Genomic DNA, 26,801 nt, shown 5'->3' with positions numbered 1-26,801 from the left:
GGCACAGCAGAAGTTCACAGGGCACCATCTACAGCCACATTGGAACCAGAGGCAGCTCTGCGGGAACACCAGGAGAGCACCTCGTTTCTCCCTCCCCAGATACCCAATGACCTGAAAAAGAGGGAAAGGGCTTTTGGAGGCTCCTTGCACTCTTCTGAACACGATTTATTTCCTCTTCTCATAAGCCACAGAGACCAGCAGGAAAATGAGGAACAGCTGCACTGAAATGAGCAGAAGGTAAAGTTGGCCACATATGTAGGTGTGTCCCCTCTGGGCAGGTCAGGCCAGGGATCTGGGTACAGGCTACATCACACTGCCTTGCAGTACCCAGCCATCCCGAAGTGGACCGCATCTGCTCCAGCCTTTACTCCCGGCTGGATGCAATTGCACAGCTGTTGTCCACAGCTGGGCCTGTGCTTAGGGATATTCTCCATCCCTTCCGATGGAGGGTGGGAAAGGCTGGTGGGTTCTTGGACATGTGTGGCCCTAGCTCAGGGTTTTTAATGCCAGTTAGAAAGACAGAAAAACAGCAAAGGAGAAGCAGAAGCTGCCCACAAGGTGGTGATTGACAGTAGTGAGAAGCAGTGTGGGGTCACGCAAGGCACCCAAAATCACTGGAAACAGAGAGCATCCCTAGATAGAGTCAGGTAAAACAAGAAAGGAGACTGAAAAACATCACCTTCAAAAAACCAAACCAAACCAAACCAAAAAAAAAAACAAAACAAAACCAAAAACAAACCAAAACAAAGCAAACAAAAAAAACCACAACAAAACACAACCGAAAAACAAGGATTTCAGTATCTTGCTGATGGTAATCACAGGCAGATAAAGGTTCAGCTACATCATCAAACTCCCACCACCATCACCACCATCCAAGCAGGTTTACTTTGTTCCACCCACAGCCTGGGAAGCCACTTTGGGACCTAATGGCCTGGGTCACATCTTCTCCCAGTGCAACAGCTTCATCCACTGAAACCAGGGCACTGAACACTGAGGATGTTCCCTGCAGTTACCCCCAAAAGCTGGGTCATGCAGGGCACAAAAGGGGGAACCAGGCTGGACACCTTGGAGAAGAGAGGCTGGTGTCCCCCAGACCTCCCACCAGCACTGCACTGCTGAGCAGAGATGGCTGTTCAAGGAAGCAATCCTCGTTTGCCAAGACCTCTGTACCTTCAGGAAAAGCCTCTGGAGGGACCTTGAATACTTTACTGTCCACTTTGACCTCCTCCCATCTGTACTCTGGAGCAGGGATTGAGTTTTTCTTGCATAAACTATCCAAGATCTGTGTGGGTTTGAAAGCATCTCGCCACGTGTTGTAGCCATTCCTGCACGGAAGGGAGAACATCAAGAACTTCTTCAACTCAGACACAACAGGTTTCTTTTCTAGGCTGTGAAACACCCTGCCTCTCCTACAGCATAGGCTGTGCCACTGGAGCCCTGATGGAATTTTCACTGGGAAAACCCCAGGCACACAAAGCTTAATGAATGAAAACCTTAACAAGGTCTATCCCAGAACAAGCTGGACTTGCACACCATAGAACCATCAGCTTGAAAGTAGGAACAGGAGAAATTTCAGCTGCAGTTCCTAAGTGGCAAAGAGGTTTTAGCTATGCTGGGGACTCCATACCCTCCAGTTAAGGTTAGAAGAAGAGAAGTGTATGGAACACTGGCCAAAGACACCAATGAATCCATATAAAATGAAGCCAAAGCAAACCAGATGCCCTGAGTGTCACTACTCAGAAAATCAGCTACTGCCAGAGAAACCACTATGCTTTCTGAAAGAGGTCAGTGTCAAGTGAGCACTTGTCTCACAAAACACCAGTGTGAAAGCACTAAAGAATTTTTTTGCTATTTTATGTAAGGTGTAATAGTCTGCAGTAGGAATTAGGGCTATCACTGGTAGCTGGTAGGCATCTAAATAGATGGAGTTATCCATGTAACTTGGAGTGAATCTGTGGAGGAACTGCTCAAAGGATACTGGAGGTGCTCGTTCTGTCCTGCAGAACAGGAGGGGCTCTGTGACCCCCACATGGCAGGTGAGAAGAACGAGTCTCTTGCCCCAATGTGTCCCACTGGTACCCACGTGTCATACTGAGTAGCCACTCCACAGTTGGCCCTGTGCTTGCTGTAGAATCGATTCTCCAAGTCAATCTTGGTCTCTCCAATCAGATCATCAGATCCAACCAAATCATGATCAAATATTGCTACAGTGAGTTCTGATTCCATGGGAAAGGAGACTGTCAGCTCCACAACTCTGCACAGAAGCAGACAAAGAAAGTGCAATTAGCAAAGAGGATGGGAAAGAAACACATGCTCTGCTTGGATCACCCTACACATTTAAGAACTGTATTTGAAAAGCCAACTGAGAGAGTTAGGTTCTCTCTATGTTCAGTGTGTGCAGTTTTCAGTGTGCACATTCAAACAAAAGAATTACTTTTCCAAGAATGTATGCCCTTGGATAGAGGGCCTGGAGCTAGGGAAAAAGCTCTCCAGTCCTCTGGTTTTGCTTGGCTTTCTACTTCTGGAGCAAGCTCTTCGAGTGTTCATCTCCTAAACCAAAACGTGATGGCTCCTGACTTAGCTGGAGGCAAGACATGCCCAGAACCTTTATGTTACAGCACAAGATTCTCCATTCAGAAAGAAGAGAAGGCCACACATGCTGGGCTACATTCCAAGCCCCAGATCTGCACTATTCCTATTAAACCTGAGAGATGAAAACTTCCTGCATACTCTCCAAACACAGGATTGAGCTGCTTTGGGATGTATCGCTCCTTTGTGTCCTTCTGCTCCTGCCCCACCGTCACCACCACGTAGGGGTCTGCCTTGCCATTGGGGTCTGCTGGAGACAGGTTTGTAGCCTGGAAGACAAAAGAGGTGCTGCTGTGCAGAGCTGTGGAGAGCAGTCTGCACAAGGAACTCTGCACAGACCTCACACCCCCCGAGCCCACTTGGTCAGGGCCCTCCAGCCACTGCCCCTGCAGTGTAACAGGCACTTGTTCCCACACAAAACTTCACTCATCAAGCCATTGATGTCTCCAGCTGTGGGCCCACCCACTTGCTTGTGGTCTCAAGGCAGGTATGAGGAGCCAAGAAATGCCCATCTGGGCTCTTAGCACCTCTTGAAGCTACAAAACATGGAAGACTCTCCGTGGACAGGATATAGATGACTTCCACTGGGCAGGTAGAGGCTTCAAGCCAGCACCAAGTTTTTCACAAGTGCCGCTGCTCACATTTACTGAACAGAGAGTGGCAGGAGGCCCTCAGGGAGGGGAGAGACCTCTAAGCATTACTACCACCTCCCACCAGAGACTTACCTTAACAATATAAACTCTTACAAGAACCTTGATGGGTCTGTTCCTTGGAACACCCTGGGAGACCTTGGGTTCAGTGCCAGCTTTCTCAGTGGGGTAGACATGAAAGGAGCCCTGCAGAAAAGACATTTCAAGTAACAGCTAGATACAAAAGGGGATATCTCAAGTGGGATTCAAACCACCAAGACTAGCTTCACCAGCCAAGTAGAAAATCAGAGCCATGCAGACCTCAGACACACTGTGCCCACAGGGCCAGTCCTTCCCAAAGGCCCTATCGACTAGTTTGGAAAAGACCTCTGAGATATCAAGTCAAGCCTTTGACCTAACACCAGCATGTCAACTATACCATGGCAGTGAGTGCCACATCCAGTCTCTTCTTAAATACCTCCACATTGTCCAGGCAATTCCTGCTTGCAATTTAGGCTGTGGTCTGTCAGACCACTACCAATGCCACATCTGAGCATCTCCAGGCACTTTGGACTGCCAAAGACAGGGGACACCAAAGGTTTTCTAGGGACCTTCTTATATCAGCTTGTGTAGCTGGTATTTCAGAGTCTTCAAGAGCTCCTGATACGGAAGATGATGCCACAGGTTTTCCTAGGGATTTTTCTCCACAAGCACAAATGTCACCCAAATGACACAGTACCTTGTACTTCCCCACAAAATGTTCATCCTTGTTTCCATCTTCATCTTCATTTGCTCTGCCACGATGAAGGGGGAAAACACACAACCAGTCTTCAAAATCACCAAACTCATTTTCCAGCTCAGAGTTATAGATCTGAAATAAATAGAAAGAAATTTTGAGCCTTTTCCTACCATCTTAAAGAGGGGCAGAGTCAGAAAGACCACCCTTTCTCTGCTTCAGTCATTTCACCTTGTCCTACCTTACCCAGTATTACTCAGTGCAGGGTGCTATGGTTTTCCTCCACCCCCCTGGGGCCAACCTCAGATGTGCACGCACATCCCAGCTTGGCTCCAAGGGCCCACCAGCTCTTTCAAAGCCCACCAACAATGGGGCCTCAGCATACACTGCAGGTTCTCCTCCCAGTATAGTTTCCACTGCAGGAAGGTGAAGAGGACAAAGAACCAGGGTTGAGAGAGATGAGGTCACCCCAATTATCACCTGAAGGGTGGCAATGAGCTTCCTCTTGGGTAGAGCAGGTTCGGCCTCAATCACGGCCTCATCCTCTGTCTCCATGTCAATGCAGAATGCATTTAAATTCCCTCCATCTAGAAATGGCAATAAGAGAATAGGAAATCCTCTGATTTTCCCCATCTTTTCAAGTGTCTGTACATGAAATGACCCTGGCCAGAGCTTCAACCTGTGCCAGGGCACCTGGAGCTGTTGCTGTTTTCTGGCACCTCAGGTTTCTCAGCAAGGCATGGCTGGATGGTCCCCTGCTGTTCACAAAGGAAGTTGGCAGAAACCAAATGGAGGAACGTGGCTGGACCAGAATTGAGCATGAGAGTGTGAATGATGGATGAATGATGGATGAAGGTAGCGAAACAAATTGCTTCAAGATGGACTATGGATGCATTATAACTGAAAGGTTTTTATCTGTGGTGAAGACTGGATTGTTGATTTTGTGATCATGACAATCGTGCTGCTGTTAACATCAGGTGCAGGTGGTCTTCTGCAAGGGCCCTGTAGAAGACTGCTGCTGCCATTTTTGTGGCATAATTACACAGAAGGAGAATTGTCAGGGTAACAATGTGAGTCTAGGTCTCCTGAGGCAGTTGATGAATGCACTGTTAAGGACCAGAGAACCACCTGTAGAATGTGTGAGACCTTGTAACCAACCAGTAGAACGTTTCCATGTATGTTAGGTGAACTAACTAACCAATAGTGTGCTGGCATGTAATATACAAGAGTAAATAAAAGTGAAGCTGTAACTAAAAGTAAGGTCCTTTGTCTTTGGTGTAAGCCTTCTGATCAGACTGCAGCCTGAGTTTGTCTCTGCCTCCTCTGATTGCCGCAAATCTACCTTACCCCAACAGACCAGCCCACAGGTGCTGACAGGCAAGGCACAGAGGAGAGCTCGCCCTCCTCTTTGGATGGGTGCTTACCTGTTGGGCTGGTGGCTTGGCTGGCCAACTGAAGCATCACTGCCATTTTGGGCACAGGCAGCTGAGCCCGGAGAGATCTTTCTCAGGGGCACCACCAAACCAAGGACAGAGCCCATTTCCTGAGGCTCCAGATCCCTTGAGCACTAATGGATTGCAGGTACCCTCCAGCCCTCTTCCTAAATACAGGATTTACATCTTTTCAATACTTACTGTCTACTTTCTTAGATCATTGCTAGGTTAGTCCCCGCTGACACCTCTGCAAACCTAAGCCTACAGCTGTAACACTGTTCTCAGATCATAAAAATATCATTATTACCATCCTTCTGTTACCTCCCAGCAAATCCTATACTCTGGGTGAGTATCCCATGTGCACAGAGTGATGCCCAGCTCCCATACAGTTTCGCCTGTCCACCAGCCTCTCTCCATCCCACCACTGCTTCCCAGTCTCACCCTGACAACCCCATGATCCCTGGAGCTGATTTCACTGCTCACTCTGGAAGGCACTTGCTTTAACACAATTTTACAAGACTCTACTGTTTTGCAGGATTTTTTTTTGACAATTTCTCAAAACATTTTTGAGGAAAGTTTGGTGTTTTCCACATGAAATAGCTTTTGTTAGCCCTTGCCAGTATCTCCAGCCTCTCTGCTAGCGTTTGCATTGTTGTTGGTGAATGCTACAAGGCTGTTGTCTGCTCAGATGCCATTTCCACAAGCCCAGCACCCTCTGGGGTGGTGTAAAGTCCTGGTTCTCCCCACAGAAGAGCTGGGTGTTGCTAGAGGACTCACCTGCATCATTCAGGTCATCATTCTCAGCATCTTCTTCATCACTGTATGTCTGAAACACATACAAGCAGTCACCCCAGATCCCTGACGGCAAAGGCTACCTTAAGTATGCTTGACACACAAAACCCCACATCTTCCTGCAGATCCATGCCAGGAAAACTCCTGTGACACTCAGCATTGTTGAAAATATCTTCCTCATGCCAGTGCAGCCTCTTTTCCCCTCTGTTACCAGCTGTCACAGAACATTACCTGGTTATAGAGCTCCTTCAGGGATGCATAGTACTTGGACCACCAATCCAGTTCTTCCACTTCTGGTTTTTCCTCTTCATATTCATCTTCTTTCTTCACAAACTTATTCACAGGAATTTTCTTCAAAGGAGCCTTAAAAAATAGAGAAAAGGGTTCGGATGGAGGAAATGACCACACAGGACACCCATGCACCCTTCTCCATGTCCTGAGAGTCTCTGTCAGAGGCTCAGTGTTCAGGCAGAGCACAGGAGGTGCAAAACTGCCTGTGGCCCCAGAGTTGTGCTTTGCTACAAAATCAGCAGCTCTCAAGACACAGGGCAGGTCTCCTTCACCTCCCTGTACCAGAGCCACAGCACATGGCAGTGCCAACGAGCAGGCAGGAGTGAGGAATGCTTTGGTCCAGAGCAAAACCTGGTGGTGGAAACCTAACTCCAAACTTCTGAACTTTCTTTTTCATTTGTAACCTTCAGTATGGTGATGCCAAAGGGGTTTTTGTTCTGATTTTCACATTTTGTAGATTTTAGGAACACAGTAGTTGTAGATTTTTAAAGGGTTAATATTTCTAACAGTTTAAGTTTAATGCCTTTCTATCACTACCCGTGTCCCAGAACAGGGAGCTCAAATTCCTCTAGTTAATTAATCTTGTTTAGACTCCTTTCCAAGGTAGAGCTGAAGGATATCAGAAGGCCCACAGAATGAAACATAAACACAGGTCAGAGTGACCCAGAAGTCAGAACTCCAAGGGACCTTTGTGTGCCTGAGGAAGAGGAGCTGATGAAGACAGAGGGTCTTGATGACCCCAGACCCAATTCCAGGGGTTGGACCAGGGGTGGAACCAGGGCTGGACTGAGAAATGTGTAAAGCAATGATTGGAGGGATCTTATTATAAAAGCCATGGAAACAAGAACTGGAGCACATGCATGTCATCAGGTATTCCTGTGGGCTGTAGGCCTGTGATATTAAAGGATCTTTACTTTTTATTTTACCCTACACTAATGCAGCTCAGAGTTCTGCTTTGAGGGGGGTCACTCACGGCATCAATGGATTTCCAAACTTCAAAATCTGCTGGGCCCAACACACCACTCACCTTCACAAGACTAAAGGGGTAAGTTCTGGGATGTGGGTCACCAGTTGCTGGTCCAATGTTTACCACCGTCTGTGAGGGAGGACGGTGGGATGAGATTTTCAGAGCTGAAATGAAAAGACAGAGCTTCTTGTTTCCATGCATTTATTTCTGCCCACTGTTCCTCTCATTTTGGCCACCCAAAACCCCTCTCTGTTAACACCCTATATTGTGATTGATTCTAAAGCTTTTCACAGCAGACCCTGAAAAAAACTATTGAAAATCCAAATACAGGACTGAGACTGGCCACCATCACCAACATGCTTGTTGCTGACTCCCAGGAATTCAGAATTCAGATATACCTTCCCTGCACAGAAATTACCACAGATGGACCAATCCTTTGGCTCTTTCTCCTTGTGCTTCCAGATCAGGAGCTCTGGCAGTTGCTATCATAAAGGTGCTTAGCAAAACCACTACCCAGTGAAAAGACCTTGACCTGACAATGTGAGGGACTGTAAAACCATTCAATCCTTGGTCCCAGTGGACCAGCTCCGTGAAGACGAAGGTCTCACTGGGTAAGTTTTTCCTTTGAGGGTAGTAAGGCCCTGGCACAGGTTACCCAGAGAAGCTGTGGCTGCCCCATGCCTGGAAATGTCCAAGACCAGGTTGGACAGGGCTTTGAGCAACCTGGGATAGTGAAAGGTGTCCCTGTCCCTGGCAGGGGGTGGGGCTGGATGGGCTTTAAGCTCCCTTCCATCCCAAACCATTCTGTAATTCTGTGATCTTGTGCCTTTGGGGAGGACGACTTTGCTGCCTTGCTAGGGGGGAACAGAAGAGCCAGGGATCTTTGCCACTGGCAAGACCTGCCTATTGTCTCCACAAGAACCTCTCCAATCAACCTTACCTTTGGGCACATCCTCTGGTTCCTCATCCAGCTCTCTGGGAGAAAACTTCATCACATCGGACACAACGTGGCTCCCCACCAGCACAGTGCGCCCAAACGCCCGCTTTTCCACCACAAAGATGCTGAGGGGAGGGTGCAGGTACACCTGCTCTGGGAGCTCCTGTGAAAGAACCATGCATGGGATTTGCAGGAGAGAGGGTGATCGACCTGTGCTGGGCTACCAGCCTGTGGCAGCCCCACTACACCGGGGCAGGTCTGACAGCATCTTGGACTTCTGCCCAAGAAACAGGCCATGGATGACATGGCTCTTAGTGGGCAGTTTCACAAAGGTTTTGATCTACAGTTGAACATTGTGGCCACAGGAAAGCAAAATCCTGAAGGCAGCTCCCCTCCCGCTACCTTGCCCCATTCAGAGAGGCAGTGCATGGATGCAGGGTGGCCAGTGGCGCACCCTGGCATGGCAGATCCTCTTCCCACTCACCACATCCATGTATTTGACCAGCTCAGTGAAGTTGGGGTTCTCTTTGTAGGTCACGATCACTTCGGATTCCACCTTCTTGCCAGCACATTCAATGATCACCTGGGGCTCAACCACCTCGAACAAGTTCACCCTCTTCAGCCCCCTCAGGCCCCAGAACAGGATCTGAAGCACAACATGAAGTTGCTGGGCTGCTCGAGGTGTGCCATGCAGGCTGCCCAGGCTGCCACCCCCAGTGCAGGACGCAGCCCCAGCAGAGGCACAGGGTGCCCCTGCACAGCAGCTCTGCCTGTCTGCTACTGAAATGGCTTCTCTGTCATGTCAAACACCTCAATTTCTGGCACCTGCTCCAGCCTCACAGGCAGATTTAGCTCTAAGCCAGACTGCCTGCCCCAGCCCTGCCCTGTGCCCAGCCCAGGGAGGAGCCTAGTGCAGCAGAAGGCAGCTCACCTCTATGCGGAACTCCTTCAGCACTGGGCGGATGCCCTCGGGGATGATGAACCGGCCAGCACGGGGGTCTCCCAGGTAGCTGGGCTCCTTGGGCTCCACATCCTCAGGCACCGATGGCTGAACAGGTGGAGCCAGGATACACCAGGTGAAGAAAGTCATTTCTAATCCATGCCATGCCATGCCCCCTTCTCCCTCTCCCCTTGACCTGTTATCACAGGTTATCCCTGCAGCCTCCCTTCAGTTGAAAACCAGATGAGGCCTCCAACTTGGAATCCTCTGGTGGGCCAAATGCAATGAGCTCCTCACCCACACAGCTCTCCTCAGAAAGCTGGTGACCATGAGCTGTTCCCTACAAGCCCCTTACCTCCAAATAACCACTGTAATCCAGCTCAATCAGCTCAAACATGGCAATGAGCTCTCCTGCTGCTTTGCTGCCTCTGTAGAAATCAAAGAACTGCAGGGCAGGTTTGGTGTATGGCTCATCCACTAGCTTCACCTGTGGAACAGCAAATGCCTGCCCCAGGAACTCAGGGGAGCCCTGCAGGAAAGAGGGCAATGGTTCGAAGCAGCCCTGTGGGATCTCAAAGGCCACCACTAATCCACCTAGCCTGTGACAGCACAAAGCCACTCTGCCACCCCTGCCATCCTCTGCTTTGGTTTTTCTCTGCTCCTTCCAGACCTTGGAGCAGACAGGGCATGCCTGCAGCAGACCCTCAGCTCCCAGTCTGTGTCTCCATGCAGAACTGGGCAAACAGCCTGGGACCATGCAACAGAGGGCATCAAAGCTAGATCCAGTCTTTCAGAGTCTCTTCCAGCCAGGTTTGAATATTTCCAAGGATGGGTATTCCACAAGCTCTCTCAGCTCCAGGCCCAGCATTTGAACTACCTTGGCAGGAAAATTACTTCCTTATATCAAGCTGGGTTTTCTTCCTGCTCCAAGTTGTGCCCATTGCTTGTACTCTTGCCCCTCAGTACCTCCATGAGAAGTCTGAACTCACCTTTACTACTCTTTCCCACTAGGCAGTTACTGGCTTTGCCTCATCCTCTGCAGGCTGAAGATACTCAGCCCTCCTTGCACGGTCCTGTGCTGCAACCCCAACCATCTTGGTGACCTTCTCTGGATTCACCCCAGTATGAGAGTATCTGTCTTGTACTGGGACCCAGGAATGAACCCAGGAAAGCTGCTGAGCTACACAGGAGAATCTGGTGGGAGTTATGTCATTAGCCTTAGGATAACAAAGAGGTCCCAGAGGAGGAGTGTGACTTTAAAGAACTGGTGAAGAGAGAAAAGGGAGGACTGAGGAGCAATGATCCATAACACCTGGGGACAGAGGGGAAAGAACAACTCTGAGCTACATCACTTCCCCCAGGCTACCAGCCCTCTGCAACATGATCCTGCCATGGAAGAGGGGCAAAAGCTGGGAGAGCACAGTGCTTCCCCAAAAAGGAGAGATCCTGGATCCAGGAAACACTCATCAGGCCCAGGTTCAGGGCATCTCTGAGCCAGCAAATCTCAACATCAGCCACAGTTCCCAGGACTCACAACCAAGCTGAGTCATGGAAACCAAACAGAGATGTGGCAGCCCTCACACAGAGCTCCTCTGCCTTCCCTGTTCTGGATAAAACAGAAGGGCAGCACAGCCATACTTACAAATTTATTGTGGCTGAAAAGGTTGATTATAATGATGGGGGTCTCTGTTTTCAACTCTTCTTTTTTCCCATCAATAATTAGCTGGTCAAACAGAAGTAGCTCATTCCACATGGGACTCAGTGTCTCCTCCAGCATCTGCAGATAGTGACAGGAGACCTGAGTGCTCCACAGCCAATGGAAACAAACCACATGCACTTTGTAAGGAGAGTGAGGAACCGTGGGCTGATCCCTTCTCCCACATAGCCACAGGCATCTGGTGGTTAGCAGGAGAGGAGGTGCTAAACATGTGGAATCAGCACATACCAATCAACTTTTCAGACCGTGCTCCATAATTGTCGGTTGTACCCTGAACACAACCACACTGCCCAGAGCACACAGACACCTTGGTGCCTGGAGTTACAAAATTCCCAGGAGGACTGCCACAGCACTAGTCTTCAACATATCAGTGAAGGCACAGTGATTTTTTGATCCCCAGGTTCCCAAGACAACAAAGGTAAGAGTTTAAGTGGTCTCACCCTGGTGGTCTGGCAATAAGTTGAAAACACCACTCTCACAAATGGATCTGAAAGGCCATTGTCATCAGCAGGGAGGATCCCTCGAGCCTGATACAGGTGGGCTCGGAGCTGGAAATAACTGAAATCTGGTAAGAAAAAGAGAAGATAGGTCCCCAATCCAGTCCTGTATGGGGCCAAAAACATACATGAAGGAGAGGGCCAGTCAAGTAGCAGCAGGCACATTCTGTGATGAATGGCTACCACTTCTAGGGGCATTCAGGCCAGTACATCTCAAAAGGTTTAGCCAAGGAAGACAATATCAGTGGGCTCCACAGACACCTCTGGGAAGGACATGATGTGTGAAATGTGCCATGTTCTGCTGAGGGGGAGCACCCTCAGGCCTCAGCAGAGGGACAGACCTCATGCCCATTGCCGTTTTGGCAGCAGGTTCAGTACCTATTCAGTACCATCCTGCCTGCTGCTCTAGCTGTGAGCATGCAAATACATCCTCACAAGAGCAAACTGAAGCACACTTGAGATGGCACTGAGATGAGAGAACAGGTCTTATAATCCTTAGACATGTTATAATTCTCAGACCATAGTGCAGCCTCAGGATGTGGAGTCAATGCTCCACCACAGACACCAACCTGTGGACAAGACCTCTCACCTCTCTGCTCTCCTGCTCATGGTTAAACCATGGAGCACTGGCATCTGCACTCACCATCCCTGCTGAGCCTGCTGGGAGGGCTGTATGCTGAGAGCTGGGCTATCTCCTCTCCACTCTCAGAAAGGTACTTGAACTCCTCAGGCAGCTCTGCCAAACAGTTTTTCGCATATTGGGTTACCCCAAGCCACATGTAGATCTCCAGTTTGGCAAAAATCTCACCAGTGTGTAAGCCAGGGACCTGAAAGCGCAGGAGGTTTACCAGGTTTCACACCTCAGACCAAGAGGATCACCATCAGCCAGGGACTGACCAAAGAGCACAGGAGACAAGAGCACCACAGAGGTGAGAGGCAGCAGTAGAACAAGAGCTCTTTCCTCATGAACTCCATGATTTCAGGGAAGAAGGGAGAAACAACATGAAGAAAGCAAGAGCATGCTGTTTTGGTATAAACCCTACCTTCATAAAGACAGTCTGGATCTTTGCACAGTCCTTGCCTTTCTCCTCTTCAACTACTGAGTAGAGGATGTTTTGTGCAGGAATTCTGGCATATGCCACACGCCTGTTGTTGCTGAGCATCCAGATGAGTACATCAGGGAGAGTGCACTGGGGCTGGAGAGAGGAAAGAGAGGAATGTCACAGCAGAGGAACAGCACATGACTTGTCCTCCCTCCACTGACATGGTGAAAGCTTCATCTCCTCACAGGAGGGACTGCTGGCTCCACAGTGGTTTGGAGATGCAGAAGGAAACAAAGAGCCTATTATTGTCCATGTGCTTATGAAAGTCACCCTTGCAATATGATTCTGCAGGTGTTGTGGCTTATCCCCAGCTGGCAACTCAGCCCCATGCAGCTGCTCACTCCCTGTCCCCAGGAGGGATGGGAAAGAGGATTGGAAAAGTAAAAGTGAAAAAACTTGTGGGTTGAAATAAAAACAGTTTGACAGGAAAAGCAAAAGCTGCACACACAAGCAAAGCAAACCAAAGAATTCATTCCCCACTTCCCGTGGTCAGGCAGCTCTCAGCCTTTCCCAGGAGAGCCAGGCTCCATCACAGTAAAGGTGATGGGAAGACAAACACCATCATTCCAAATGTACATCACCCTGCCCTCACATAGCTAAAGGTGTGAAAATAATTTGACTTTACTAGGTGACAGACTTCTCCAAACTGCAACAGCATCTCCCCACTTAATGCCAGCAACCATGGCATTCTGGTTTGCACTATACCAACACACTGATTTTTTCAGTTACTTAAAATATAGACAATGAAACTGAATGTGGAGAGTCTCTGCTATGGATGACAGACCTTGTTCCAATGCAAGCTTGAATTTACAGAAAGTGTCCAGGGTCAGTCTCTGGTGGGAATGCAGGCAACAACAGGCAAGGCAGTTTTCCCAGGCAGACCATTTGCTGCAGGCATAGCCTTGGGCTGGTGGAGCAGAGAAACCCAGGAGGCCTGGAGCTGGCCCAGCTCTTCCTCCAACCCACTGCTGAGCTGCCTGGACCCCTGCTCTGCCACCAACAACCTGCAAAGCTGCCCAAGCTCATCCTAATTAGAGCTGTTACAGGAAACATGGTAATTTCCAGCAGCTGGAACCTGGGGTTTTACACAGAAAGACAGAGTAAAAGCCTCAGCCTGAGCTGGTAGGAGCCCTGGCAGCCAGCTCAGCACTCTCCCCTCACCTGCACCCACTCCCATCCAGCAAAGTGGAGCCTCAGCAGCAGCTGTACCTCTTTAGCCATGAAGCACAGCTTTGCCAGGATCCTCCTTGCCTCCTTAACCTTCTCCTTGACGTTGTCCCGAGTCAGGCGCCGCCTCACACGCAGCACCTGCTTTGCACTAAGGATCTGAGCAGAGAGCACAGTGTCACCAACCAGCCATGTCCCTCTGCCACCCACGGCTGAGTGCTGAGCACACTCACCCTGCCCCATCCTGTCCTGGCCTTTCCACAGCTCTCTGCTCCCTGCCTGAGAGCAAAGCTCCGTGAACCCATCACCAGCCTTGTGGGGAAGGGTGCCAAGAACTGGAGACTCCAGTAACTCATCAGCTTTGCCAATACCAGCCAGTAACAGAAAAAATCATTTAAAAGCTTTAAAACCATTTGTAGCAGAAAGATGTCTAAGGAGTAAACATTTCAAAAACTGATGGTCTAAGCCTCCAGATAGTGCCTGCAGGAGATGTGGCCCAAGTTGCAGCTTGGGGCTTCAGAAGTTTGGGAATACAAAGATGTAGGAAACTGGAACACGGGACTCCAGTAGTACACATCTGAGATAGTGCACACATCTCATGGAAGCCTTTGGGAAGAAAAAAACTAATAATGAAATCCAGAAGGAATTCAGGGTGCAGACCCAGTATGGGCTGACAAGGCCAGAAAACTCATCTCTTGGGTTCTCTCTCCAGAGTGTCTCAGGCTTAACAGAGCTCAGGTGACAATGTGGAGGGAGGCAGAGGGAAGGTAGCTGGGATCAAGGCATATCTAAATTTTATTTCTTGCTGCTGTAATTGCATTTTGGTAATGTAGTCTGATGGGGACAGCCATGTTGTTACAGTAAAATCAAAAGTGAGCAATTCATGTCTATAGAAAGCCCTGTGAGACTGAGCTATCAGACAGAAGCAGCAAGGAGCTCAGCTGCTGCTGGCTGCTAGGGAGGAGGTTACTCCCCAAGAATTCACATAGTAGGAATTCACAGGACTCCACAGGGGCATGAAAACAGCCAGGATGAAATAATATAAACATGGGACTTGTGAGAGATAGGCTTTAACCAATTGAAGTATCTGGCGTGGTGGTGTGTTAACTCTTTTAGCCAATAAGCTGCAGTCCTGACCCCATATAAACTGTGTGCTTTGGGTAATAAAATGGCTTCACTATAAACTTCATAAGCTTGTTGGTGAAGTCCAGTTCCTCCGCCGTTTATAAATTGTTTACTTTACAGCCATGCTCTGCTCTGCTGTACAGAAGAGTATGTAACTGCACTCTCATTTAGCCAGCTGGCCTTGTCTGCAGGATGGTAGGTGCCCAGGTGTTGCCCTTTCTGAGGACAAGCAGAGGGATGGCTCTTGTAGACCTGCTAAAGAGGTACCCAGCCAATGGGCTGACTTTTCAGGGGCAGTGGGTCTCAGTGAGTCCCCCACCCAGCTGTCTGCAAGAATATCATGCACCAAAAGGCCTCCAGCAACCTACTGAGCAACAACATGCGTGTGTTCAGCCATGTGTGCCCAAGAGAAGATGACAGAAGGCATCAGGGCACAAAACGGCACATCTGCACAAAACTGGGGGCAGCCATGGCCAGTCCCTGCCTGTCTTCCCTGTGCCAGAAGTTGTATAGCTCTGAGCTGAAGCTGGGAGATGCTGCAGTAAAAGCCTACGACTGATGCCATGAGTCAGCTTCAAGTTTCCTTCTTAGCATCAATTTCTGCTGGTCCTCCAGGAGCATCCCCCAGAGCAGGGATTGCTCCCACCACTCACCACCAAGCCCCTCAGCTTACAATGTTGCGCATCAGGTATTTCATCCGACATCTGTCCAGATTGTTTGGATGTGCCATTGTTTTTCTCTCTGCACCGAGTGAATATTGCCTGCAATGAGAAAAGCAGCACAGGCTCTGCATACCCCTGAACCTAGCAGGCTGGACAAAGCTCACAACCAGGAGCACCAGCTCCAAATCCTGGTACCAATCCAGATCCACCCGAAGACCCCCTTTCTGCAATTTCCTCTTCTGCAAGCTTGTTGACTCACAAGGTACCCTGGGGATTCTCAGCACCTGAGGTTCCCTCTCTCCTGTTACACTGTGGACTGAAGTGCATATTGACCTCCATGGGGCAGTCACTAGGATTGAAACACCTGTCTTTTGACTGTATAACTGAAATGAGTGAAGGAAATGTACTTCACATTTAGGAAACATGCAGGAGTCCAGGAACATCCAGGCTGCTGCCTATGACCCCTCTGATTCACAGAAGAGGAACTGGGGTCTCCTCTCCAAACTTGAAATGCTATAGGATCCTTTTCCCAAGTTGCCCTCATTTCCTTCTGCTCATCCACCTCAAAAGGACAAGAGAAAAGGCAGCACACAGCGAGGGCAGAACACGATATGGCCTCCTAACCTGAAAACAAGAAACCTCAGGAAGTCAGGGACATGCCAACCTGCATCCAGCTACAAATTCCTCCAGCACCTCTCTGAGCCGCTCCTCTGCTTTAGCCTTTGGCCTTCTCAAGAGCTTCTCCACGTCATCCAGCCCCTGTTCCTGTAGGGAAACCACAACATTTAGAGAGCTTGCGCCTTACTGAGGGGTCAGGACAAAGCCTTGCAAGGATACATTTTCTACAAATGGCTTGTGCCTTTCTGCAGAGCTGGGATTCATGTGTGCTGCAGCACTCTCCAGAACCTGGGGATAACCTTAACACCAGTTATTACAACACCTTGTGTCTCAGTCCTTGAGCAGCCACAGACACACACTGTGGGCAAGCTCTCCTTTCACATTTCTAAGCCCAAAAGGGAAAGATGAGGTCCTGGAAAGAAATTGCAGTCCCCTGATGACAGCCTGGGCCCAAGAGTCAGCTTGCAGAATCATCTTCCTGATTCTCACACAGCTCAGGATTGCCAGCAGAGTAACTTTTTGTCACAGACATCTGTGACGATCAGATAACAGAGAAATGTAATCAATAATATTCCTCCATTTTTCCTCTGTCAAAAGCATCCTATCAAAGAAACTTCCTATCAGCAGTTTTGCCAAAAAGCTTTCATAAACATCTAGCCGGATGCATCCTGCGAGATCCTAGCTGCTATATCAGCAAATTCAGCCAAAGAATTCTTACAAACAAACATCCTCCTTGCCACCATCACAGATACACAGCTTGTCAGCACCAAAGCATCCTGGTATTGTACTCTGTAAAAGCTCTGAAAAGACATTTTGGAAATTAGGTAGGGTGTGTGTGGAGGAAAAAGAAGAGAACCACTCTCCTATCTTCCCCACCTCCACCGCACCTCACTTCTTCTTTCTCCTCCAACCAAGCTGCTTGCCTGTCTGCCTGACACTGAGGACTGAGATCTGCCAGCCTGAAGAAAATCTGGACCCACCATGCTGCATGCCACGGGGCCAGCTGTGTTCCACATGTGAGTTGTCAAACTCCCTGTCCCTGCGTCTTCCCTGTGACTGCGTGACTGCCACGCAGTGACTGCCCAGCCTGAGCAACAGAGACCAGAGACCAGCAGCAGAAACCGAGCATCACATCTGCATTTCAAAAGCTTCATTCCCAACCTCGTCCCAGAGTGGCAAACATCGAAAGAACCAAGAGAAAAGAAAAGGATAAAAACTGCTTTCACACACAAACACACACTTGGCAGAAAAGTAGTTTTAGTGGTATATATTGTCTTTGCTTCTAAAAAGAAATATTAGCATTTTTCTAACTGTTCTTATCTCCTTTCTCTCTCTCTGCATTCCCCAGCAATTAGTTCACTAATAAATAATAAATCAGTTTTTTGAATTAATGGATAGCTTCTTTGAGCATTAATTTTGTTGGGGAAAATATTTTGAACCTGAGTTCTTTCTGCAATATTTAAGCAGATTGTAACAACATCACATCACGTTGCTCACCCCTCGAGGAGCAGTTGCACAGCATGAGTCCATGTGCTCGACCCCACCTGTCCAAAGGGGAGGTGAGACTGAGCCCATGTGAGAGACATGGACTTGCATGGGCAGTGAGGATGGCAAACTCCTCACAGAGCAACTGCATGTTCATCAAGGAAAGCAAACCAGGAAGGTGTGTGCCACAGACAAACACCCTGAATGTGCTACCAGGCGCTCTGCCAGCTTGACAATCCAGTTGGAAATGCAGAGCCTCCAGGCGTGATCCTCCCAGTAGCTCCACACGTACAGGCAGGGCTTCTCGTGAACCATGGGCAGGCAGCTGTAGGACCTAAGGGCAGCAAGCAGAGGGAGTTATAGCTACTGCTTGCAGAAGGCACATGCCATGTCACAACGCAGCACTGGCACACCCAGCACCAGGAGCAGAGGATGTGCTCAGTCCCCTCACAGGGAATTGGCTCTTTTGGGCTCTGCACCATAGGTATGGATGCAAGCTGCTGGTTCTGCCCTTCGCCATCCCAGACTAGCACACAGGGTTTCTAGTAGGGACAGCAGCACATGCTCAGGTGAATGAGGCTGACAGGAGCATGGGATGATGCCAAGATTTCTTGCTGCTGTGGTAATGAATAGTAGCAAGCACAGGCCTCACAACGTAAACACCAAGACATTGCCAGGCCTGTGGGACAAACCAGGCAGCATTTCCAGAGCAAAGATATCATCAGAAGAGCTCATGGGAAAGAGGAGACTGAGGGAAGACCTCATCATAGTCCTCAACTCCTTCGTGAGGGGAAGAGGAGGGGAAAGCACTGATCTCTTCTCTGTGGGGACCAGGGACAGGACCCAGGGACAGGACCCAGGGAATAGCCTTAAGTTGTGTCAGGGCAGTGTTAGGTTGGATCTCAGGCAAAGGTTCTTTGCCCAGAGGGTGGTGGGCAGGGACCAGGCTCCCCAGGGCAGTGGGCATGGCCCCAAGGCTGCCAGAGCTCCAGGAGTGTTTGGATAAACCTTTCAGACACACAGTGTGACTCTTGGGGATGGTCCTCTGCAGGGCCAAGAGTTGGACTCAATGATCCTTATGGGACCTTTCCAACTCAGCATATTCTGGGATTCTGTATGTGTCTTGCCTGCCCAACATAGAACAGCGTATGTCAGAGTACTCCTCTCCTTCCTGGAAACAAGTCCACAGGATGCTGCTTGTTAAGCAGAAAAGGGACAGATGTTATTCACAGGTCTCAGTTTCCCTGGACCCCTGTCCTTGGCCACCTGCACACACCAAGCAGACACTGCAGAGGTAATGGGAAATGCAACCAGCTGCACCATGGCAAGCTACAGGGGTGCAAAGAAGTTAAAGCCATGACACACTGTTGAGCAGATCTCTAATAACATGTGGAACAACCATCTGGGAAGGTGGAACAAGCTCCAGGGAAGGTGGGAAATACAGACAAAGAAGACTTACCTGTCATACTCCATGGGCTCTGGTCTCTGGCTCTTCGTAACTGACTTGTTTCGTGCTGCTGAAGCTGGGGGCAGGACTTCAGCATCCAGCTCACCATCTGAAACAGAGTCCAGCAGAGGCTGCTTTTCTTCTTTCACTTCTCCCTTTTCCACTCTTTGCCATCCTTTCGTCACAACCTCTTCAGATTTGCCATAATTTCCTTAAAGTTAAGCATTAAAGGGTAAACAGATAAGTGGGATTGCTCTTAAACAAGTTTTCTAGCTGGCAAAACCAGAGGGCAATCCTCCTGGCAAGGGAAGCACACAGGCATGTACTGCTTTGGGAACTTGCAGTTCAGTGTGCCCAACCATCGAAGCATCACATGGACAACCAGGAGGTCTGAGAAGGAGTTGGGCAACTGCAAGGAGATCCTTGTGTACATCTTCAAGTTCTGCTAACTCCATCAAGTGCCTGCTGACTGCCATCTACACCCCTACACTGGGACCAGCAGCAGCCCCTCAAGGAAGATGTCTCAGCATCAATCGTCTCCACTTGCCCAGCTTAGCAGGTCAGGGCTTTGACCCACCTCCAACCATTGTTTCCCCATCATCTGTTCTCACAGCCCTTCAGTGCCACATAGCCAGCCTCAGTATCCCAACTTCCCCTCCTTCTTGCTCCCAAACCCTTCTACTTGTTTGCACTCTCGGTTCCCATAAGAGTTTCAACCACTTTCCCCAAACAGGCAATTCATACAAATATTACAAAACTCCAATCCCATGGGAGAGCATACAGGCTTTTCGGGTAAGTAAAGCACTGTGTACACTCTCCAGACTCAATCTCCATCCTTCCCAAGTTCCCAAGCTGTGCAGGGGCTGGCAGTGCTGACTTGGTCTGTCAGAGGGAGAGTTGTACTGTTCCCATAGTTTCTGGACATGGGGCCCTGAGGAATACCCACCTATAGAGATTTCAAAGCTGACAGGTTTAGAGGTGAGAGAGGAGTCCATCATAGTGGCTTCAAAGAAGGCAGCAAAAAGGAGGAATTCTTCCTTTCTCCCCAGCACATTCTGAGCAAGGAAACACAAATCAATCTGAGAGCCTTGTGTGCCAAAACACTGCCTGAGCACCAGGGCATGGCTGATGCTTGCCAGCCCTCCCACAGGACTGCAGAGGAATGCGGCTGAGGTCACTGCTGGGCTGCCAGAGGCAGCACAAGATTTCTTGAAAATCCTGGGGTGTTGGTGCAGTCATGGCTTTGGCTGATGCTTATGTGAAGCCACTGAGCAGGTTTGGGGCTAAGCAATGGCTATTGTACCAACACAGCTGCATCTTGCCTTACCCCTCTCCTATGTCAACAGTGCATGCTACAGACCAATACGGGTCAGCCACTCCAGCACAGCAGGACTCACCTCAGGCAGCGGATGAAGCTCTTCCACCTCCACAGTGACCTCCCCGGGCTGCTCAGCCTCCTGAGAGCTCCCCGGCTCCTCCTCTCCCCACAACTGGTTCGGTTCTTTGGCTTTCTCTTTGGATTTTTTACTTTTCTTCTTCAGCTTCAGTTTGCTCAGGGTACCTCTCGTTCTGTTCCCAAGCTTGCTCTCTGCCACGCTGGGGCTGCTGAAGATCTCCACTGTGATGGCCATGAGGACACGCCCACGGTAGAAGATGCCCTCGCCCCTGCCCTCATTGAGGTCCCTGTGGATGTCGCGCAGAGCCGAGTTCTGGGGGGAGCCGTACAGGTTCACCCAGGCTGGGCCAAAGGTGGGGTTAAAACCTGCAGCAACAGGGACAGGGTCTCATTATGGTGCTGCAGAGAGACCTGCCCCCACGAGGGCAGCCCAGGACACCAGGATGTCATTGTGCTTCAGCCACTCCTGCTCCCGCTGCCAGGAGACCACCACGGGCAAGCAGAAGGTGCATGGCATGGGGCTGTCCAGGACATCCTGCCCCAGGGCAGCCATGCCAGGCCTCACCATTCCTGTCACAGTCCGAGATCTCCTGCAGGTCTATGTAGTGTGTAGCAATGGCCACATCACCAACATTGGCATCATCCAACACCTGGACTTTTATCTTCCTGGACAGAGGTGGGAACATCTCGATGAAGCTGATCTGTTCATTCCACTCAGGCTCAGTGGTGTTGGTCTCCACTGATGTTTCCCCCTGGGAAGGAGAAGATGTGAAAACCACACAGCCCCAAGCAGTGGCCAGAGCAAGGGATGCCTCAGAGCCTCTCTGGCAATGGCATGTTTTCCTTTACAACCTTGAAAATATTGCAGGGCAGGCTCTGGAGGTGGCACTGCCCCTGCTCCTGCCCCCCAGCCCACAATTCCTCTCTATGCTTCATCAAGGGGGGCTGTCCCAAGGCCCTGGCCATGCCCTGCACAGCCAAGGCAAAACACTGAAAGTAAGCAGGCAGCACCAGCAGACCCAGAGGTGTCTCAGAGTTCCCTGGGAGCACCCCCAGACTGCCCAGGGACTGATTCTCATATTAATGGATACCACAGGACCAGAAACCCTGGCCTTGGGTGCAGGAAAAGGGCCACTAGTTCAGTAAACTCTCTTGAGGATGTCAGGCTGAGTCCAGCTTGACAGAGAGGAAGGACTTCTGCTCCAGGATTAATTTGACCCTTTCCCTGTGTTTAAGAATACGAATTCTTGCCTGCAAACCAGTAGCTCAGCCCGTGGCTGTGCTGAGGGCTGGGACTGACCCACAGACAGCTCTGCAGAGACAGAAGTTCCAGAAAAGCCGTCTCATCCAGACATTGCACATCCATGGCCACACAGCTCAGGCCAGTGCTAAAAACGGCAAGACCTTGGCTCTCCCAGCCTATGTCCACTGGGATTGCTGTGCCCCATGGAGGCTCCTGGCAGCCTGAGCCCAATGCAGGCTGCTACACAGCATAGGGAGAATCAACCTGTCCCAACACAGACCCTCTGGCAGACTTACCTGCTGTCCACAGAATGAGACCTGCACGTACGGATCAATAAAGACTTTCCTCTCCCCTATGATCTTGGAGAAACCACCCATGATGCCTGCACACATGCTGGGCAGGCCCTCAGCACGATACAGTTTGATGCAGACCCTGGCCCAGGGTCTCTCTGCAGGGACTCTCTTAGGAAGCAGCAGGTTCCTGAAAGACAAATTCTTGTTCTATGTCTCTTCTGGAGTCCACAGACAACAGTGCTGGGAAATGCCCTGACTGGCAGAAGTTTGGATCCTGCCTCACCACAGGTCTTTTTCACTGGATCATGCAAGACTCCACTGCACCTACCTTTCAATGTCCTCATCCCGGCTGCTGGAGGAGGTGGGAAGGAAGCCCACAACATCCCCACGTGCAGAGATAGAGATGCTGCACTTCACAAAGCCTTTCACACCCGCCCGGGTGTCCGTGGGGTCACTGATAACTGCCCACTTCTGGAAAAACCTGTGATCTGAGAGGGAAGAGGAGGAGTTCCCCAGTGAGAGGCCAGGTTTCCATTTCACATCACTGCTCCATCTGCACAAAGACTGTCCTGATCCTGCATCTGAAGATGCAGGAGTTGTCACCTGCCTTCAGACACTGGGAGGAGAAGCAAGTGCTGATCATCATATGACCTAAGTGCTTTAAAGCCAGGGCCCTGACCAGACCCAGCAGAGCATGAAGGAAACACCAATTTCAGACAGAGACAGAGACAGGGGCAGGATTGTGGTGCAATCCCTCATACCTGGCTGGCTGTACACTGTCTCAACATCCATCTTGAACGTTCCTATGCATGTTCCTAGGAATGGTATCTTCTTTGAGTGAAAAACCTGCAGACAGCATCATCAGGTATGGGTAGCCAGGTGACACACCCAGACATCTCTGAGAAGGACAGGGCTGCTAAGAGGTGCTCACCAAAGCACAACTGAGGCAGCATTTGCAAGCTCCTCATTCACATTGACCCATCTGAGTTAGCCCTGGGACAAACCCATTCCTGCTCAACTATTCCCACAGACCCTCAGTCCAACCTGGGCCAAGGTAGCATGACTTTGTGCAACTAATTCAGTTTCTGCAAGTTCCAGGTAAGCCCAACCCCTACAATTGCCCTGGAGAAGACCTGATTTCCCATAATCTGCTGGCTCAGGGCAGAGCCATGACCCTATCGGGCTAGTGCCTCTTCCAAAACCCGAGCCTTGCTCAGTGCTTGTTGAGCTCACACCAGCAGAAGAGACATGCAGCCTTTCACAGGGAAGTGCTGGAGATTGCTTGGCAAAGGAGGTGCTGGCTGAGTTTACCAGTCTTCAGAACACCCCTGTGTCTGAGGGAAGCCCTTGTGCTTTGGGTCAGGGGATTTTTGAAAACTTCTTTGCCTGCTGAGCTCCTCTCACACAAGTCATGTGCCTTTATAACCTGCAGGATGAGGCTCCGGGTTTAGGGTTAGGGGCAGCAGGGACTCCATGGCAGCAGGGAATTGTCCCCAAAATGGCAGGACAACAAGGCAGCAGGCAAGAAACTTCCCCAGAGGGCCCACCTCAGTCACAAGGTGCAGAGAAAGCCTGACCTGGAGGAAGTGGGAAGGCAGCACTGCCCAGAGCTGGCTCAGAGCAGGGCTGGGTCTCTGCCCCACTGCAGCCACAGGAAGCTGGAACTGCTGGCTGGCATTGGTACTCTTGCTTTGCCTGTCACTGCACCTGTCCACACACAGAAGAGTTGGACTGTCCCACTTACCATGAAGGATGAAGAGGAGGAAATACTTACAGAGATCTCTATGAGTCTGTGGAATAAAATGTCCCTTGGCTCATGGAATTCAAACAAAAAATACTGAAAGAGAAGGGCAAGGCAGCTGAGCCTCAGGCCCCCAGTTAGCCCTTGCAAGGATGGCCCCAGGTACTTGAGACATGGGTGGGGCAAGGACAGAACCTCTGTCTGTGTCACAAACCTCGTTGTAGAAGGGGCAGTTTGTTGACTTCTGGGTTGCTGTGTGCCTCTTCTCCTCTCCAACCTTCACTACAACAAAGGGGTTAATGTTCACCCCCACAAGCTTCTGTGCTTCGATTACATTAATCCCAACCTGAGAAGATGAGGGAGAAAACCTTTGGATCAGCACTCTCCTTGTTTCTGTCTTCATCCTGAGATTGTTTCAACAATACCAGAGCACTCTTGATGCAGGGGTGTATGTCTGGGGCAGGCAAGAGCATGGCTGCCAAAATTATTACAGCCAGGACAGACCAAAGTGGTACTTGGCATATTTGTTTATTTCAGACAAGCAAGGAAATAAGGTGTTACATCCCCAGTACCTTTGACAAGAGTGGCCTTCCCAGCACCACTGTATCCTCATTCCTGATCCCAAGGGGTTGCCAACCCACTGCTCCCACATGGTGGGGTCCACCGAGCATCTTGGAGAAGATGCTCTTCTCTATCTTCTGTCAATACTTCTCTTGGAATCCCACAGAGATGGACTCCTTTGGAAACACTGGAATGTGGCCATCTCATTTACAGCAACTGGTTACAAGTCTAAGATATGGCAGAAATGTTCTCACATTTGCTCTCAGTACAAGCAACTAGGCCATTGCTAAGGTGCAGAGCAATAGCTTCAAGAAAATGATGGCAGGAAATTCGACACCTACAACAGCTTCCTGCTTGGACCAAATGTGAGCCCATGTTTACTTAGAACCAGGGAAGGATTTAAATCCATACCCAGGCTGGAAGACCTGCCCTGAAATCAAACTAACCTGATGTCAGATAATTGGCCAGAGCCACAGCGTCATACCAGCCTCCCAGTACACCCAAGCAAGTCCCTGCATTACCCTCAAACCCCAGCCATCCCCCACAGATGTACCTGAGGGCCCAGACAAGGCCCTGGGGAAGCTGGCAGGAACCAGCCCTGCCAGAGTGCTCTCTGAAGCTCTGCTCATGCAGTGCTTTGCAGTGGCACATGTGGCTGATTTCCTTCTCCTGCATATCCATAGCTAACTATAGTGCTCCAAAAGAAATTCTACTCCAGGCTGGCTGATGTTTGGGCCAGCACTTAAGGATGAAATCCATTCAGGGAATCTTACACTTTGCCCAGGGAAGTCATACAAAGCAAGAAGATCTTCTTGTTAGAGGCCCCACTGAAGTATTTGGCAATCGGAGGAGCCCAGACCCACAGTGAGGGACCAGCTGCAGGGCCAGAGGCAGCTGCAGGGACACCCAGCAGTGCTGCAGTACCTGGAAGCTCTGTGGAGTTGGGATGGCAAAGAGGTCCCGTGCAGGACAGAGTCTGGAGCGGCTGCACAGAAAAAAATCCAGGTAAGCAGGTCTCTTTGTCTACATGGACCTGAGTAAGTTCCCATCACAGGAAGCAACAGAAACCCTGGCAAATAATGGCCCTTTGTCTTGGTAAGGAGCAAATCCCCAACAGTCCCTCTCTGAGGTCATTGGAGATGAAATGTTTCTGACATTTTACCAAAAGAGATGCCACAATCTACAGGAATACACCAGGGTCTGGCACTTTCCACCACAGGACCCAAGCAGGAGCAAGAGAGAAGAGCATGCCGTGGCTACCTCTTCACAGGGCTGAAGATGATGCCCGAGACCTCAATCTCAGACTCATCATAGAAATCTTCCTCTTCTTCTTCTTCTTCATCAGTCTCCAGGCCTTTGGCCAGCCTCCTGCCCAGTGCAGCAGCTTTCCTGTTCAGCTCACTGGCTCTCGGTCCCTCGGCAGCCCTACACAGCCCCACGAACCACATGTCAGCTGTGCCCTGCCCTGCACCAGAAGGGCAGCCCAGACACAGAGGAGGGCTATTTACTCACTCCAGCTGCTCAAATCCAGGATTGCAGATGATTAACTCCGAGCTGTAAGCACAAGAGATGTCCTGCTGCAAGGCCCAGTGTGCTGTGGCTGTTCCCTGATGCATCTCAGTACCTGTGCCCCAGCCACACTCCTGCCTGTTCCTTGGCAGGGACATCAGCACCCTCCTAAGGGATTTTTCTCCTCAGGTTTTCCACTGCCCACCCTGTGTGCCTGCTGCCTCACCTCTGGCATTACAGAAGTGACACTCTGCAGGCCTCTGCCTGTCATCCTGTTCACCCAGACCCTCTTCTCCCCCCTGGCTTTGGGCGTGCAGGATGCACGGCTTTGCTGCAGTCCAAAGCCACACTCTCTGCAACTTTGCAATTACAAAGGCTTGCTTCTGTCAGCCAGGAATGCTGCAGAGATGCTGTCGAGTCCAAAAGGACTCCCAAGGGGCCTCAGAACTCCCAACTCCTGCACTGGCTCATTGCAAAGACAAGATATTTAATGTCCAAAAGCCCTGCTCTCTTATCACTGCTGTAGAGTGAAGATGCATCAGCCTGCCCAGAGGAGGAAAGTAAATGAGGCTGGATTGGATCCCAAAGGCTGTCACCAGCAAAGGCAGTCATGTAAACTGCCTGGAAACTTGCTCTTCCCAGGAGTTTCATACCTGTCTTTCATCTGATAGACAAAGTCCTCTTCAACCCACATCCCCGCTGAGCCATTTGGAGGCTGGTAGCGCAAATCCAACTCAATGTGGATCTACAAGCCAAAAATGAAGCAGCCTGAGAGCTTGGCAGCCACAAAACGCCCCCAGAAATGTCACGCAAAAGGGGAAGTGGGGCAGAAGGAAAAAAGAAGCAAGGAACTGCTGAAAAGAAGTGGAATAAAGGGGCTCACAACCCCGTCAGAAGCATATTCACACCAGACTCCTCTTGTT

General features: G+C 50.1%; 1 protein-coding gene across 2 annotated transcripts in view; it reads right to left on the bottom strand.

Annotated features, from left to right (window-relative positions):
* LOC139680209 (fer-1-like protein 4) overlaps window positions 1-26,801 on the bottom strand; it is a 40,039-nt gene that overhangs the window by 7,717 nt on the left and 5,521 nt on the right. For both annotated transcript variants that reach the window (XM_071572619.1, XM_071572620.1), the window contains exons 5-38: window positions 26,532-26,623; window positions 25,882-25,923; window positions 25,630-25,794; window positions 25,294-25,354; window positions 24,023-24,154; window positions 23,842-23,904; window positions 22,829-22,913; window positions 22,396-22,555; window positions 22,071-22,254; window positions 21,097-21,283; window positions 20,533-20,897; window positions 20,082-20,190; window positions 19,148-19,346; window positions 17,902-18,022; window positions 16,250-16,350; window positions 15,597-15,684; window positions 13,841-13,957; window positions 12,572-12,724; window positions 12,172-12,355; window positions 11,472-11,596; window positions 10,957-11,091; window positions 9,670-9,843; window positions 9,306-9,422; window positions 8,859-9,020; window positions 8,378-8,537; window positions 7,498-7,601; window positions 6,411-6,542; window positions 6,165-6,213; window positions 4,435-4,541; window positions 3,958-4,089; window positions 3,315-3,425; window positions 2,731-2,858; window positions 2,084-2,254; window positions 1,171-1,325 (exon numbers count right to left, since the gene is read on the bottom strand). In XM_071572619.1, coding sequence (XP_071428720.1) covers window positions 1,171-1,325; window positions 2,084-2,254; window positions 2,731-2,858; window positions 3,315-3,425; window positions 3,958-4,089; window positions 4,435-4,541; window positions 6,165-6,213; window positions 6,411-6,542; window positions 7,498-7,601; window positions 8,378-8,537; window positions 8,859-9,020; window positions 9,306-9,422; window positions 9,670-9,843; window positions 10,957-11,091; window positions 11,472-11,596; window positions 12,172-12,355; window positions 12,572-12,724; window positions 13,841-13,957; window positions 15,597-15,684; window positions 16,250-16,350; window positions 17,902-18,022; window positions 19,148-19,346; window positions 20,082-20,190; window positions 20,533-20,897; window positions 21,097-21,283; window positions 22,071-22,254; window positions 22,396-22,555; window positions 22,829-22,913; window positions 23,842-23,904; window positions 24,023-24,154; window positions 25,294-25,354; window positions 25,630-25,794; window positions 25,882-25,923; window positions 26,532-26,623 — 4,570 coding nt within the window. The remainder of the gene's footprint in view (window positions 1-1,170; window positions 1,326-2,083; window positions 2,255-2,730; window positions 2,859-3,314; window positions 3,426-3,957; window positions 4,090-4,434; window positions 4,542-6,164; window positions 6,214-6,410; window positions 6,543-7,497; window positions 7,602-8,377; window positions 8,538-8,858; window positions 9,021-9,305; window positions 9,423-9,669; window positions 9,844-10,956; window positions 11,092-11,471; window positions 11,597-12,171; window positions 12,356-12,571; window positions 12,725-13,840; window positions 13,958-15,596; window positions 15,685-16,249; window positions 16,351-17,901; window positions 18,023-19,147; window positions 19,347-20,081; window positions 20,191-20,532; window positions 20,898-21,096; window positions 21,284-22,070; window positions 22,255-22,395; window positions 22,556-22,828; window positions 22,914-23,841; window positions 23,905-24,022; window positions 24,155-25,293; window positions 25,355-25,629; window positions 25,795-25,881; window positions 25,924-26,531; window positions 26,624-26,801) is intronic.

The sequence above is a fragment of the Pithys albifrons genome, chromosome 18 (assembly GCF_047495875.1).
Source record: "Pithys albifrons albifrons isolate INPA30051 chromosome 18, PitAlb_v1, whole genome shotgun sequence".
NCBI lineage: Eukaryota > Metazoa > Chordata > Aves > Passeriformes > Thamnophilidae > Pithys > Pithys albifrons.
Note: the sequence above shows the minus strand (reverse complement) of the source record. Positions and strands in the feature narration are given on the sequence as shown.